The sequence below is a fragment of the Erpetoichthys calabaricus genome, chromosome 3 (genome assembly GCF_900747795.2).
Source record: "Erpetoichthys calabaricus chromosome 3, fErpCal1.3, whole genome shotgun sequence".
NCBI lineage: Eukaryota > Metazoa > Chordata > Cladistia > Polypteriformes > Polypteridae > Erpetoichthys > Erpetoichthys calabaricus.
In genome coordinates this window covers 265606844-265624606 of record NC_041396.2, presented here as the reverse complement: position 1 = coordinate 265624606, position 17763 = coordinate 265606844, and the positions used below count along the sequence as shown (strand labels likewise).

General features: G+C 38.2%; 1 protein-coding gene across 1 annotated transcript in view; it reads left to right on the top strand.

The window, feature by feature from the left end:
* Positions 1-7609, top strand: part of LOC127526920 (NXPE family member 3-like) — a 93856-nt gene extending 86247 nt beyond the window's left edge. The window contains exon 6 of the mRNA XM_051924079.1: positions 6795-7609. Within this exon, the coding sequence (XP_051780039.1) occupies positions 6795-7327 (533 nt within the window). The 3' untranslated portion in view covers positions 7328-7609. The remainder of the gene's footprint in view (positions 1-6794) is intronic.
* Positions 7610-17763: the final 10154 nt, after the last annotated feature.

Here is a 17763-nt window from a genome sequence, read left to right as displayed (position 1 = left end):
TAATTTGTAAATAGGCATTGGGTTGATAGCTCTTGATTTTTCCCCAGGTGAAGGTAGATTAGGTGGATAAAAAATATCTGAGTAGGATTGATAGCAGGGCGGGATAAGTGTGAGCACACAGAAAAGAAATGTGCTGTGAGCTTATTATTTCTTTTTGTATTTTCTTGATTTTTAGCAGTTCTGTAATTTTTATTCCTTTTGAATTTTGATGTTGATTTGATATGATATACTTTATTAATCCCCAAGGGGAAATTGTCTTTTTGTATTACCTTTGCAGGTCAGTGCATATGGTCGTCCATTGTTCAGCACCCCTGGAGCAATTTTCAGGTTAAGGGTCTTGCGCAAGAGCCCAACAGAGTAGGATCCCCTCTTTTTTTAAAGAATTTGTCTTTTTCTGTTTTAATTTGGAAATTAGAAAAACTGTAGCTATGAATTTAATTTCTATTTCATGATATTTGAGAAAACAAGACTGGCAGGTGGTGAACCATCATATAGGAGCAGCATAACATTCTCAAAGTTGGATACTACTCCAAGAATGAAAGATTATGGAGAGAGTTGTGGTAGAACTCAAACATATTAATTAAAGGACGGAACCTACCCTCTACCAGGAGAAGTCTGATAAACCTTTTTGAGTCAGTAATCAAGCAGGAGAAAAGTTGTCCATCTGCGTCCTTTATTACTCTTGTAGCAACATGCTGAAGAGGGACCATCCATCACAACAGTCTGTTACAGCATGGTCAGAATGATCAAAGAGGGTAGAGGTTAATTTTATAAACTATTGAATTTACATACAGTGTTAACCAATGCATACATTAACTCTGATTGGTTTGTTGGTTTACATCAAAATGACTTACTGTCTATAAAATTAAAGAGTATTTTATTATATTCTTATTTTTCCTATATTTTAGGCTCTGAGGCTAGGGATCTCCACTGGCAATTGGAAGGTTGCCGGTTTGAATCCCGTAAATGCCAAAAGGGACTCTTTTCTGTTGGGCCCTTGAGCAGGGCCCTTAACCTACAATTGCTGAGTGCTTTGAATTGTGAGAAAAGTGCTATATAAATGCAAAGAATTATTATTATTATCTTTAGGTTTAGCTATTATCCCTGAAATTTCAGTGTATATGACAACTGTGCAATCCTGCTTACAGGGCATCTGATACTCTCTTAATCATCTCTTAATACATTTTATGTATTACATCTTTGTCTTTCTTCTTCATCTGTTTTCCTGATATGCCTGACCAGGTTTCTGACATTTTTAGCCCTTTATGCTATTTCTTTAAGATGAACGCTATGTTACCCTAAATTATTCTGTCACAGAATACGAGTTTGAAAATGCAAGTGCAAATATTTTTGATACTAATCAAACTTTGAAAAGATAGTGGTGAGCTCCTCCACAGTGGACAGCATTTATTTGACAGTCACCACAGTTTTATTAACTCTTTACAAGTTTACAACAAATGAATGCCTTATTTCTCTCACCTAATTCGAAAATTGTCATTGAGATATGCACAGGCTCTGTAATACCAGCCTCTAGCTGTTCTGTCATATGAAAGAAAGTTGCAAACCACAAAGCAAGGGAGGAACAGAATGAGAAGATGTGAAGAAAAAGTGAAACTAGGTAAGGTCATAACCAAGAGATTAAAGAGATGTGAGCCAAAACCCAAAACATGAACTCGTTGTCAAAAATAACTAGCAAGAAATTGGTAACCACAAGACTCTTCAAGAAATTCATTTAGGTTAGACTGTTTACCACCATTTCAGATAATAATTATAACAGCATGTAGATGACATCATGCATCACAGCCTCTGGACATCACTACATAGCAACCAAGGCTTATTGCTACCACAAAACCTTTTCATCTCATGTAGCTGGACAACATCCATGTCTCACAACCATATAGCAAAACAGGAAGCGCTGGGACTCTAAAGAGTGGGTGATGTCTATGGTGACGCTTCCTATGAAGTCAGTAGATAGATTGACAGAACATAGTGGGTCATGAGGTCACTGGAAAGGGGTGTATGGCACTCCTAATATCTATGGAAAAGGACGAAGGTCCGAGTCTTTAGAGTCCTGGGGCCTCATGTATAAATGGTGTGTACGCACAGAAATGTTGTGTACGAACGTTTCCACACTCAAATCGCGATGTATAAAACCTAAACTTGGCGTAAAGCCACGCACATTTCCACGGTACCTCATACCCTGGCGTACGCAATTTATCTGCTCGGTTTTGCAGACTGGTGGCACCCAGCGTCAAAGCAGTGCTACTGTTCTTGACGCGGCTTTATAAATACACTGAAACTAACTGCATATTGTTTATTAGTGTAATGCATCTGATTGTAATTAACCTGCAGCAATATAATGGTCCAGGGAATAGCCATAGTATTCCAAATACCATAACTGCTTTAGCGTTGTTACTCTCAATGCATCTTCTTCTTCTTTCAGCTGCTCCCGTTAAGGGTTGCCACAGCAGATCATCTTTTTCCATAGTACTCTCACTGCACCACTCGGAGTATTTATATCACTGTATCTGAGTGGAGAATCACAGGAGCAGCTGATCAGAAAGAGAATTATCGGTATACAGCATGGAGCAGACGCTGCTTGAGCCACAGTAAAACGTTTCAGAGACTTTCCTGTATGGACTTCGTGGTTTAGAAAAAGTTTCATCCCAAGAACTTTAAACGCACTCAATCAGTCCATCAAGTGCTCCTTGTAGAACTGTTTGTACTTATAAGTACAATTACCTCACTGTAAACTTGCACTACAGTTATAATATTGCACAACCTGCGCCACTTTATAAAGCGCGTATTTACATATGATGATGATTTCATTTTTAAGATGAAATGCAGCAAAATGTGTTGATTATATTATACAGATAAAACTTTAACTTCATTTAAATAATCTGTATTGTTAATAATTAAACATGTGAGGACACTGTGCCGCAGCGCTAGCTAGTTCAGGGATTGTTCCTGCATTGCGTTGTATTCTTGCTGGTGCTGACGCGACACTGGAAGGATAGACGGATAGAATAATTAAACATGTACTATGAAGATATTTCAATGTTCCTTAAAAGTTTTGAAGAATCTGCGTTCTAAGCTTACAAATGGCTTCACGTCTATTACATAGATGATTGTGTGGCGATTGGGTATTTGGAGAAAGAAAAGTAAGGACAGGAATTGGAGGTTAGTACGTTTGAAAGAGACAGTACTTCTGTAATAAATTATTTCATCGAAGGTCGCACATGGCGCAGCAAGCCTCTTGCGTGAGACATGAACAATCACTGTGCCACCGTGTTCCCATGTTTAATAACATGCTTTCATTCCTATCATCATGAAAAAGATATCACGTATACATCTCAGTATTTTAATTATTCAGAGAGCTGTAATATCACGAATGTAATGGATTATGTGTCCTGTCGGAGAAAGAGAAAGCCCATTTAAGAAGCAGGTAGTGATTCACACACAGAGCACATAGAAGATCAAATACAGAACAAAGCATTTAACGTGCTACTTAGTTACAATGGGATTTGAGAAACTAGTAAATTAAACGATTTTAAGATGAAGTTTATGATGTTCTACTTTAATGGCAAAATAAACTACGTGATTAAAGTGGAAATTTCGAGATTAAAGTTGACATTTTGTGCGTTTTTCCCACTGTGTGCCTATTTTATTTGTCTGTACCCTAATAAGCTTTCATATGACACTCAGACGGTGGGATACGACTCGCCTTTTCACAACGACTTTGATATGTGCCTTCTTTTTTATTTCGGGCACTGTGTGATTTTGTGAACTTGAGCTTTCGAGTTTCTCCGACACTCTGTCACTCGATCAACTTCCTTTTGTTTATTATACCACTGTTTAAACCAACAAATAGTACGTTCTTCCTTTGCCTCCACTTGGTATTTGCTGAAATTCTTATATTTTCCCCTGTGCTTTTCCCATTGTCTTCACAGAAGGCTATTTATATTGATTTGCATATTCAAAGAGGTGTAATTCTGGGAGGAGTTGGGGCGGGACAGAAGGCGCGTGCACGTGCGTTACTTTTCACGCTGATCGGGATTTATGTAGCGGAAGAACGTGGAAGTTTGCGTACGTACAGATTCCTGAATCTGGATTTTTCTGTGTGTACGTACATTTCCGCTTTTGTGCTTACGCCATGTTATAGTGTGAGTTCTACACACGGCGTTATACATGAGGCCCCTGGTGCTTCCTGCCTTGCTATATGGTTGCGAGACGTGGATGCTATCCAGTGACTTGAGACAAAGACTGGACTCCTTTGGTGCTGTGTCTCTCCAGAAAATCCTTGGGTACCACTGGTTTGACTTGTCAAATGAGTGGTTGCTCATGGAGTCCCGAATGAGGCGCATTACCTGCATTGTGAGGGAGCGTCAGTTACGGCACTATGGCCATGTGGTGTGATTCTCCGAGGGTGATACAGCTCACAGGATCCTCATTGTTAAGGACCCAAGTGGCTGGACCAGGCCAAGGGGATGCCCATGTAACACCAGGCTGTGGCAGACAGAGAGTAATTTCTGGAGGGTGGGACTGGACCGCATGTCTGCCAACCAGGATCCTGAGCTGTTTCATTATGTGGTGGGTGCGGCAATGAGATGTACCGGTGCATGCTCCCCAACCAGACCTGACCTGACCCCTCTTTCATAATGGCCCCCTCTGTGGAGTGTACAGCTTAAAATGATCCTGTGGATAGCCTCCTTGCCTGGTCTTTGAGTTTTGTGGTCTTCTCTTGTCAGGTGTGTAGTGGTGCCATATTCTTTTTATTTTGTTATAATATATTTAATGGTGCTCTGTGGAATATTCAAGGTTAAGGGTATTTTTTTTTATAACCAAACCTGATCAATACTTCTCCACTACTTTTTCTCTGACCTGTTTAGAGTGCTCCTTGTTATTAATTTTGGTCACTTAGTGGTGTTACAATGTCAGTGTCCTTTCAGAATAGGTCTATGTATACAGATATCATGTAACAGATCATATAATGCTTTGATTGCATTCAGGTATACCCTAATCAACTAATTATGTGACATCTAAAGTTAATTGGTTGCACCAGCTCTTATTTAGGGATTTAATAGCAAAGGGGATAAATACATATACACTCACAGCTTTTTCTTTTTTTCTTTTTTCTTTTACTTTCTTATATACAAAGTATAGGGAAAGTATTGTAATCGTCCAAAAATTCGATGTTGTGATTTTGATTAATCTTGACATTTTAGACCTTCCCGAGTCAGAAAATACCATTTTTGGAATTATGTCTAAATTATTACCAAATTATGCATACATAGGAACAAAATGTACATTTCTATCAACTTTTGGGCAATTTCCATTAACTGGAAGTGGTACTTTACCTTTTATTCGTACAGCTGCAGGGTCCAATTTATTCAAATTTACTTTTATAATAATTGTTCAATATGTTATTAATTTGATTTGATTTGTCATTGATGGCTCTTTAATGTACATAATATAAAAATATAATCATTGTCTTGCGGTTTACTCCTCATATATCCCTCCCCATATATGAGTATACAAGGGCACAGTGGCTCAGTGGGTAGCGCTGCTGCCTCGCAGTTAGGAGACCCGGGTTCGCTTCCCAGGTCCTCCCTGCGTGGAGTTTGCATGTTCTCCCCATGTCTGTGTGGGTTTCCTCTGGGTACTCCGGTTTCCTCCCACAGTCCAAAGACATTCAAGTTAGCTGCATTGGCGATTCTAAATTGTCCCTAGTGTGTGCTGTGTGTGTGTGTGTGCGCGTGCCCTGTGGTGGGCTGGTGCCCTGCCCGGGGTTTGTTTCCTGCCTTGCACCCTGTGTTGACTGGGATTGGATCCAGCAGACCCCCTTGACCCTGGATATTGTGGGTTGGATAATGGATGGATGGATATATGAGTATACGAAAAAGTCTAGTGTAGACCACTCCCGATTTTTTTATATATGTATACAGAAGGTATTTATTTTCATTCATTACATAAAATCCAAATGAAAATGCATTTTAGTTCAGATTGTAATGTAAAAAAACAGGCAAACACCAAGGGGATAAATACTTTCACAAAGGCACTCTAACTGACATTTCCACCTCTAGTTTAGTCTCTCGTTATTTATTGACTACTAAGGACTGACAGCATTTTTAAACTTGGACCTTGAATGTCCTTCTATTTACTGGTTATATTAATTTGGTAAATAGTCAAGACATGTAAGAAGCTTGGCTTTCAATACAGTTTATGTTCATCATCTTGACCTTATTAAAATATAATAATAATTATGACAATTTTAAAGTTTTTGCAGATGAAGCTATACAACAGTATTTCCAGCTAGTGCCTCAGATTGAAGATATTAAGATTGTTAAAATAAGTATAATAGCAATAAAGAAAAATAATGTTTCAAAAAGACAGTAAAACACAAAATACACATAAATACAGACTATTATGTGGCTATCAATGACCAGCTACCACATACCTTCTGTTTTTTCTCTGAAAAATCATTGGAAACTAAAATACCAAACTTTTTATAGCTCCTGGGTGCTGCAGCTTGACCTCATTACTCTACTTGGGGGAATAATTAGGTAAACCATTAGGTAATTAGATAATTAGTTAACGTATTCTGCAGATTAATCACATTATTAACCAACATAAGGCAAAAAGCTAATAGTTTTTTCACATTTGGAATTTTAATGGAAGGTATGAGATGAGCTACATTATTTGTAGGAATGCATTGTAAAGGCTATAAGAGCAGCTGTAACAGATCTTTCTAGATATAAATTTAATATAAATTTAATATTGTCTCTCTTTTTCAGCTCTAAAGCGCATTGACATGCAGTCAGCTCGTGAAGCTGGCCCATATTTGATAGTGGACACTGAAAACCACATTGTTTTGAGGTGGCGAGCTCATGGCTTGCCTCTCCGGACTACCAAGATCATCTTTACAGATCTCCACTACATTTCTAATGAGATTAGGAATTTGGGAGGAGGTCCTAATGTAGTGATCGTCTTCAATTTGTGTGCTCACTTCACCACATTCCCTGTGCATCACTACATTCGACGAGTGGCCAGTATTCGAAAGTCTGTAGTAGAATTGCTGAAAAGAAGCCCAGAAACCACAGTCATCATCAAAACTGCAAACACTGGTTATAAAGACGTCTACGGGAGTGACTGGCTCACCTTGCAGCTTGATACAATCTTGAGGAAGATGTTTGAAGATGTTGCAGTGGTGATTATCGATGTTTGGCAGATGACTTCATGCCACTACTCAGGAGAAAATATCCACCCAGTGAAGACTGTCATCCAGAATGAAGTCGACATGTTCCTGTCCTTTATATGTCCGGTATGATTACTGCTGGTCAGCGTTTTGCTCTGGTTAAAATATGCATACATGATTGCGCACCAAACATTTTTATGTTGTGATGCTCATAATTTTTTTTTCTGTTAGATGGATTGAAAAATGGTACAATTACAGATTATGTTAGGCTGCTTAACTTGAAATGTTTTAGAAACATAACACAGGTATTCACTGAAAAGAAAGTTTTGATTATTTTATGTGATTTCTGAGTTCTAAATTCAAAAATGAAAACAATTTTTCTCAATCATATAACATTTTTTCACAAGATATTTTGTGAATTATAGTTGTTTATAATGATTAATTAAATGTGAACATTTTATTTGATGATAATTTGTTTGAATTTTATCTTTTATAATATTAAAATCCACATGGCATGGTGGTGTAGGGGTCCAGGGTCTTTCCTGCATGGTGTTTGCTTGTTCTCCCCATGTCTGCATGATTTTTCTCCTACAGTCCCATGCAGGTTAGGTGGAATGGCAATTCTAAATTGACCCTAGTGTGTGGTTGGCATGTGTGTGTGTATGTGTTCACTCTGTGATGGAATGGCATCCTATCAAAGCTTAAACCTGCCTTGTGGCTTATGTTAGCTGGGATAGGCTCCGGTAACCCCCACGACCCTGTTCAGGACGAAGTGGATTAGAAAATGACTAATATCATTAATCCGTATTTAAAGCAAACCAATTATTTTATACTTTAATAAGATCAGAATACAGCTTGAATTAAACATAGTGATGAGTCATGGCAGCGGACAGCAGCATATTAAGCTGTTACAGACACGTCAGTAATAAATAAGCATCAACAACTGTTGCTAAATCTATGCATTTGAAAGAAAACTAAGAGGATTTTAAAAATACATATGTGATTTGTGGGGGACCTGAAAGTTCTGTGTGTCTTACTGGGCCAACAGGTCATGGCATACACAATTCACATGTTCTCTCTGTGAGAGGAACAGCAGAGCCAAAAATGTGAAATACGTTCAGAAAGAATGACGAGCTAGAAAAAAACTACATCTTGGTGACATAAACATCATCAGACCGTTCTGTGTCCAGTTAGTGCTGCTTCCATCACTAACTTAAATGAAGGCATTTTTCCAGAACTGATATTAAAGAACTGATTTCTGATGCAGAATCTGATGGGGTGATGAATAACCTGAAACGAGATATCTGGGTGTTTTTAGGTAATGGTAAAGATCAAAATTATAAAGAAATTGTGAAAAATGTGTTAGTTAAGTTTAAGGAATTGGGTTACAACATGAACCTCAAAATGTACTTTTTGTATTTGTATTTGTGAAGAGCAGGGTGAAAGATTCTATCAAGATATCATGGATATAGAAAGAAAGTACTGGGGACATTGCAACATCATTATGTTAATGGACTACTGCTGGATGATTTATAACGGCCTATCAGAAAAAAGTGTGCAAATGATGGGTAACAAAACTAAGAAGTGACAAAACTAAAGAAGTTATATGCACATCAATGGATATATGTTGTTTTCTTTACATTTTTTTAAAATATTGGATTGGATAAATATGTTCTTGTTAAATTTTAAATACATTTTTTCTCTGACTGGAAAACAGGACTTGTTATCCCTATCTGGAAAGGAAAGGGTGATCACCTGGATTGCGGCAACTACAGGGGGATAACACTGCTCTCGGTGCCGAGTAAGGTCCTTGCTAGGGTCGTCCTCAATAGGATCTGTGATTGCTTGTTTACCTACCAGGGACCGAAGCAGTCTCATTTTACATCTAAGAAGTCTACCATCGACACCATCCTGACACTGAGGGTTCTCATGGAGCACAAATGGCGAATATTGGCAGAGTTTCTTTGCAGCCTTTGCATGTATTCCATTTAATTTTTTTAAAAAAGACTTCATTTATTTCATTTCTCAACTTGAAAATTTTAGAGGAATTAAGAGCAAAACACTGTACCTCCAATGTCCTTTAGTCACATTTGACAACATGCAAAAACTGACTGTAACCTTATTCTATTCCCAGGTCACATGGGTAAAATTTCAGTAACTGCTAAAGTTCCAATTATAATTGCGCCTAATAATGCACATAAAATTGTAAAAATAAATTGGCAAAGAGAGAGAAGATAGAAAGAAATAAGGTGAGAAGACTTATTGAGAAATATAAATCTTGTTTTACTCATCATCACTTCAATCTTCAAAGTTACTGTCTTTTGGACAAAATAAGAGATACAAATCATTATATTGTTACAATTTCTTGTAATCTCCTTGGTAAGTTTCATGCTGACACTATCCAAGTTAAATTTTCATCTAGCAAAAAAAAAAATGTAATTCTCAGATATGTTGTGGTGATCTACATGAAACAAATTGTAATTAAAAAGGCAAATGAAATCTTACATTTTAAAAACTAAAAAAAGAATGAATCAAGAAATATTATGCTCAGAATATACTGTATATAGTCCTGTGCACATTTCTGGCCATCTACCACACTGCAAAACAAGACAAAGAAGCACTAGAAGCTGAGAAGAACAATCAAGTGCATCCACGAACTACTGTGAGAGACAAAGAGAATTCAACCTCTTTAGCCTCAAGCACAGAAGGTTGTGTGGGACCTAAGCGGGTTTTGAAAAGTCATTGTACTTTGTACATGTCAAAATAATGACCCTACACATCTAAAGAGTGATAACAATGCAGGTAAAAACAGACAATAACTTTGAATAATGTTAACGTTTACCCCCCCGGGTGGAATTGAAGAGTCGCATAGTTTTTGTATCAGTATGCTGCTGCTGGAGTATGCGAATTTCCCCTTGGGATTAATAAAGTATCTATCTATCTATCTATCTATCTATCTATCTATCTATCTATCTATCTATCTATCTATCTATCTATCTATCTATTTAAAATTTTCAAATTCAATGATACAGTTGATCTAGAACCAATTTTTAAATTAAATACTAAATCAAGCGTTTGATGACATCTAGTGGAAATTAAAGGAACTACAAGGGGAACCACACTAAAGCCTGTAGCAGTCTAGAACGAACTGGACGGGTTTCTCATTACATGGAAAACCCAGATAGCTGTTATAGAAAATCTAGATGTGGAACTGAGATAATTTAGCTATTAACTAATCAAGTTGACTTGGTAAACTGAATGGACTCTTCTCCATTGTAAAATGTATTATGTTTTTATGAAGGTGGGATCCTATTGTCTTTAACGGAGAAGGCAACATGGGGACCTAATTATGTCCTCTAAGTATTACTTCAAAAAATACAATAACCCTTCTGACTCCATATAGTGAATTTAGCCTAAGCTCATTTGTCCTATCCAGCCACTTAAGGAAAACCAAAACATTTGTGTTGGGGATCTCCTTACCACCAACAAAAATTAATACATTATCTCATTTAAGAAGTCTATTTCCTTCTTCTTATGTAAAACAGAATTTGAATGTAAGTCTTCATTAATTATATGGATGTTTGGATTCGACTAGACAGCATAAAGGACTGATGCCTCATATTAGGAGTGTGTTATAGACTCCCTAATGCAGACAATAGCTTTTATCTAAATATTCTTAGTAATATTAAAAAGGCAAGTTTAGAGGGGAATATTATAATCCTGGTGAACTTTAATTACCTGACTATTACTTAGCTAACTTTACCAATAGTGGTGTATATCGTTGTACTTTTGCATACAATTATTTATTTCATAATTTCCATTCTGTTTATTTCATTTTGGCACAAATGGTATTCCATAGTCCAGTAGAGAATGCTGGCTTCTTGGGTGGACCAGGTTCAATGGTATGGTTGGAATGTTTTTATTTTTTATGTGGCTTAACATTTACTCATCTTCTTCTACATCTTCATCCACAACCACTTGAATATCTGACCTGCAGTTCTTTACTCTTTCCCAAGCAAAATATCAGTAATGTAATATACAAAAATGTAAAAACTCAAACTTGTATATCCCATTATTTATAAATGAAACAATAGAAAGTTTGCATTATGGTGTACCACCCTGATTTGGGGTGTTCATAAGAAATGTAATGATTTACTTCATGAAGTACAAGTACATACTAAACAAGAATAGTCACATCAGATATTTAAAATATTAAAATGTGTGCTTCAATATAAATCTTTAAACTCTAAAAATAAAAACATTTTAAAATCAAAACTGTCTATTATAATACATTACAACTTCACAAGCACAGATAACTCGTTATTTATGCTGTATATGTCTTATTATTGTGGACAAAAAGGCGACCTGAGCTGAGCAACAGCAGTGCCAACCACTGCTCCACTGTGACTCTGTGAGATCAAAGAAAAAAGAACGTAGTCGAAGACACGCAATCATACATTTCATCAAAACAAAGCGGAAATGCCGAAATCGTAGTCAAAAGTCGGAAAAAATATTTAGGTCTTTCAAAGACAGAAAATTCAAAGTGGCCTGTCCTGATTGACACCGCTGACTGGTTCTGTTTTTTGTAGTCGCGCTGAAGGCTGTCTAAACTGTCTGTGCTGATGCTTTGCACTTTTTCTTCTATTAATAAGATAGAAACGTCTTGTAAAAAGTAATACATCTTTTGTTATTATTATTATTATTATTATTATTTCATACAGTCTTGTCTGTTGGTGGGGTTGAAGGGTCTGTGGCTCCTTCGTACAGTGCCCATTTTAGGACATCCTCCTCCCTCCGAAAAAACTCCATCCTTCCTACTACCTTCGCCAAAATATTCCTCCTCCCTGCGAGGAATCCCCAGTCACCCCTCCTCCCTCCTCTCTCCTCCGTCCGCTCTCAGTTCTCCGCTGTCCGTTTTCCGCCATCAACGATTCCATGTCTTGGTGGGTTTGCGTTGCTTGTTGTCAATATCTTTACACCTGTTTTTAAGGCTTATTGACTGAAAGGGGCTTTCGTGAAAAAAGTTAGGGCTTTGCTACAGGATACACCCTCCACAAGTTAAGGAAGTTAAAAATAAAGGTATATATTTCTGTTTTAATTAAACCTTTTAAGTTTGTATGCGGGCGGCATGGTGGCGCAGTGAAAGGTGCCAGTTAGGAGACCCGGGTTCGCTTCCCTGCGTGAAGTCTGAATGTTCTCCCCGTGTCTGTCTGGGTTTCCTCCGGGTACTCCGGTTTCCTCCCACAGTCCAAAGACATGCAGGTTAGGTGCATTGGCGATTCTAAATTGTCCCTGGTGTGTGGGTGTGTGCGCCCTGCGGTGAGCTGGCACCTTGCTCGTGGTTTGTTTCCTGCCTTGTGTTGGCAGGGATTGGCTCCTGTATTTAGGATATAGCGGGTTGGATAATGGATGGATGGACATTTGTATGCATAGCCCTATTTGCCCGTTTTCGTTTTTTTTTCTTTCTTCAGTAATATTTCAGCAAACCCGGAGCTTGTCAGTTCAAATCCTGGTACTGACACCACTGTGTGACCCTGAGGAAGTCACTTCACCTGCCTGTGCTGCAAAAAACAAAAGTAATGTAACAAATTGTACCTCAGATGTTGCAAGTTGCTGGAATAAAGGCATAAGTCAAATAGATAAATATGTATTATACACATAGGAACTATTCATTTATTTTCAGTTAAGTCATCTGCAGCAAACCTTTATAAATGAGGATTTCTCCTTTTTAGATAGTGCAAACTGTTTCTTCTTCATTGAGGTTTTCTCTTGGAGAGCTTTTTTCATTTCATTGAAAATTAAAGCAGCAGCTGCCAAAATATGTAGCGTTCTTATTAATCTTTCAACATTGTGTAACATAACTTTATAAAGTAACATAAAAGGTTTAAATACTGGTTATCCTTTTACAATAAAATATTACTAAAGAGATACAAAAAAAGTAAAATGCATATGAACCCGGGTCTCCTAACTGGCACCTTTCACTGCGCCACCATGCCGCCCGCATACAAACTTAAAAGGTTTAAATAAAACAGAAATATATACCTTTATTTTTAACTTCCTTAACTTGTGGAGGGTGTATCCTGTAGCAAAGCCCTAACTTTTTTCACGAAAGCCCCTTTCAGTCAATAAGCCTTAAAAACAGGTGTAAAGATATTGACAACAAGCAACGCAAACCCACCAAGACATGGAATCGTTTAAATCAAGGCGCTGTGCTACCTTATTCCAGATCGGTCCTAAGGCGTTCGTATTTTTCAAAGCAGGTCTGGTTTCCATCTGCATCTGTAGCTGAGTTGAAAAACACCATCCCATACTATTAGTTAACGATTAACACATTTCTATATGTATTGTAAGCATACAATACAACTGATAATATGTTGCGCTTATTTATTTGGTGTACCGACATTTTTGCGTGGTTTGTGCCCTTCAGAATGAAAAAAGTTTGCATTTACCATTTTAATAAAAGGCGAGCTTTTAAGCCTGAAAAATCACACCGTAAATGCACACATTTAATTGCACACGTGTTAATATGTATGCTTACACAATATTAAAAGACACTCAACAATTAACGTCATTTACTTTCGTTCCCACGTTTGAGTCGTGCTGTAAATTCTTACTGTGAAATATAATTGACAAATAATTTGGTTAATGAACTTGTGAAGAAGGTGGAGCTGAAGTATTACGTCACTTCATTAACGAAAATGTCGATGAGGGGGCGGGGGGGGGGGGGGGGCAAGTAGATATTGCTGCAGACCGGAGTAAAATGGGAGTTAATATCATTTTCGACTTCAGCCAATCAAATATTAAATTTGCGCACGTCGGTCACTGATCAGCCAATCGCAAATTTAAACCTCGCGGTCAATCACCGTTTTATTCAACAAATCGCTAATCGGTGTTATTTGTCATTCATCGGCCACTTTAGCCAATTGCCTTTTGGATACGTAAAAAAGAAAGGTGGGTGTAATTTCTAAAGGTGGACGTGTAAGATAATTTCTAAAGGTGGACGGTCAAGATAAAGTGACTGTAAGAGACGGAGTGTATATTCATAAAATTCATCTGCGACGATAGTCTACTAGTGTACACTATACACTATATCTTACACTATAGCACTTTGTCGAGTGCATTATTAAGACTGCAGTGTATTTTTACCACAGTCATTTATGAAGTAGCGGTTCTGAAAAAATAATAATAAAAGTTTGCATATGAGACATTTATCGTTACTGAACAACGTCTGAAGAAAATTTAAATGAACATAACAATACAAATTTGTGTCCGCCTAATTTTAATGGATTGACGTGGACTTAAGTGTGGGCTCTACTTGATTAAGTCAGTCAGATTAAAACAAATGTTTGACTGTTGGTGTTTACTCGAATGTCCAAATGAAATAGCCGCCTACATTTAACGGGTCACCTTAAAGACCTCAAAGGCTATGAACGTATTACAATTTTAAACGTTGAATAAACTGTCAGAGTTCCTAATATTCCATTGTAGCCTCTTCTTGCCTGCAGATCACAATCTGTTCTTTGTTTGCTGATGTTAATATTCTTCGGTCTTCATGTCTGTTCTCAATATACCAGCAGCTCCAGTGAGTTTCTTGCCTATGAATCACGTATTTAAGTTTATTTTTTAGCTGTATTATGATTACAGATTATTACAAATCACATACTTGACACTCTCACGTTCAGGTATCAGGGAATATAAAACGTTAAGAAAGCTGGCAATAAAATTGTGACTTTAAAGAATCCATTGGCTGTCTCTATGTTATCAATGTTAAATGTAAGAAACACAGTTGTCATAGTGCTAATAGTCACCTTTCAATTATTATTTTTACAATGAAGTTTACTTTGTTAAACGATCTGTGAAGAGCAAATATTATGCCTTCAAAAGACTAATAATTTTGCAGTTTTTGTGACTGTGCACTTGTTAATCAGGGTATTCAATTATTTGACTTAATTGGACCTTTATTACTTTTGGGATTTTAAATACCTCTTTAAGATCGTCAAATATGTGTTTATTATAATACATATTACTTATGCTAAAGTTACATTTAGAGATTAAAACATGACAGATGTTTGTAGTTCATATCTCATTTATCCTCCATTTGACTCCATCAGGTCCTAGTGGTGTGCTGAACACATCAGCCTGTCTTTAGGGTCTCTGAGACTGGAGGAGGTCAGGAGTCCAACTGTACAGCAGGCACTGATGGGCATCAGCATCACGACTGGTAACAAGATAGAGATGACAGATATTTGAGCTGGACATAATCCTATATGAGTATCCAAGCAAACAGCATATTAAGAGCACACCAAGTCTGTATACTCCAGTATGGCCCTGACATAACCACCTGTACAGCTGTAAACGACTCCACTTAACTGGTCATTTAGCACACACTGCACTGAGTCTGTCAAGTCATAGCCATTAAATAATTCAATCTGAACACCTGGAAATTTATTTTGGCAATGATATTTCTGGTAAGGCATTTTTATATTGTCGTTTCTCATTGGTTTATACTGAAAATTTGGTTTACATCAATGTAGTTTTCAATAGTATGTATTATATATAGTATATAAAAAAATTAAAGGAACAATTTGAAAGCACATGAGATCTTAATGGGAAAAAAAATATCTTGCTGGCTGTCTCTACTGCTATGGACTGATGTGTTAGGAACAAAAGGATGGCACATCGTTTGTTGGAAATGAAAATGATGAACCTACAGTGGGCTGAATTCAAAGACACTCCGAAAATCAAAGAGAAAAAACGATGCGGCAGGCAGGCAGGCGAGTCCATTTTGCTGAAATTTCATTGCAGCAACTCCAAATAGCACTCAGTAATTTGTATGGGGGTTGGTGGGCATGCTGCTAATGAGATGAAGGATGATGTCCTGGGGGATCTCCTCCCAGATCTGGACCAGGGCATCACTGAGCTCCTGGACAGTCTGAGGTGCAACCTGGTGGCATCGGATGGACTGAAACATAATGTCCCACCCAGAGGTGTTCTTGGGGCAGTCAATGGGATCAGTTCCTTCATTCTCTGACCACATGAGGCCGGCTGTTGTGGTGCACCCAGGAGCCACTGTACCAGCATAGGGTCTGCCAATGGGTCCAAGGATTTCATCCAAATACCTAATGGCAGTCAAGGTGCCCACTGTTGTCTAGTCTGTAGAGGTCTGTGTGTCCCTCCATGGATATGCCTCCACAGACCATCACTGACCCACCACCAAACCAGTTATGCTGAACTACGCCACAGGCAGAATAACGTTCTCCATGGCTTCTCCAGACCCTTTCACATCTGTCACATGTGCTCAAGGTGAACCTGCTCTCATCTGTGAAACGCACAGGGTGCCCACCAGTGGTAGACCTGCCAATTCTGTTATTCTATGGCAAATGCCCATCGAGCTCCCTGGTGCTCACTAGAGGACGTCGGGCCACCTTCAGGCCACCCTCCTCAAGTCTGTTTGTGATTGTTTGGTCAGAGACATTCACACCAGTGGCCTGCCTGCTGGTGGTCATTTTATAGGCTCTGGCAGTGCTCATCCTGTTCCTCCTTGGCCAAAGGAGCAGAAACTGGTGAGTCCTGCTGATGGGTTAAGGACCTTCTAAGAGGGGCCCTGTCCAGCTCTCCTGAAGTAACTGCTTGCCTGTCTCCTGGAATCTCCTCCATGCCCTTGAGACTGTGCTGGGAGACACGGCAAACCTTCTGGCAATGGCACGTGTTGATGTGCCATCCCAGAGAAGTTGGACTACCTGTGCCAGCTCTGTAGGGTCCAGGTATGGCCTCATGCCACCAGTAGCGACACTGACCGCAGCCAAATGCAAAATGAGTGACAAAACAGATGAGGAGGGAAAAATGTCAGTGGCCTCCCTCCACCTGTTAAACCATTAATTCCTGTTTTGGGGGTCATCTCATTGTTGCCCCCCCCCCAGTGCCCCAAAGCAGCTGAAACTGATGAACAAGCCCCACTGCTACTTAACTGACCAGATTGATAGCCCACAAGTGTCACTGACTTGATGCTGTACTCTCATTAAAAAGGGTTCCTTTCATTTTTTGAGAAGATATATCTATCTATATATATATACTGTATATCTATATATATATAATGTCAAGACCTTAGAACAACAAGGTCCTAGCTGTGAGTCATGGTTTTAGAATACTGAGCTTCAAAGGTTTTGACTATTTATCAGGCGTATACAATCCTTTTCTTTTAATTTTGTTCCCATATGTAAAACCTGTATTTTAAGTTAAAAATGCAAGCGTTATTGAAAATGTGACTCCTAATAAAAGATTAGTAAGAACCATATTATTCTAGAGTAAGTTTGTAAGTGAACAGCAAAGCCTTGATCAGGACGCTCAGTTTCCAAGCTCTTTTATCTAGCAAAGTGCACACCATTTGTAACCATGTGGATACGAGTGGAGGCTCTGGTCATATCTATCAGTTCTAACAGTGTTAATACGCAAGGTGATTGGACCAACACCACTTAAACAGAACACTCAGCATTATCACTACCAAAAACAAGATTTTATTAATAATTATTCAATATAAATTGTGCAACTATTTCAAGAAATATTTGCAA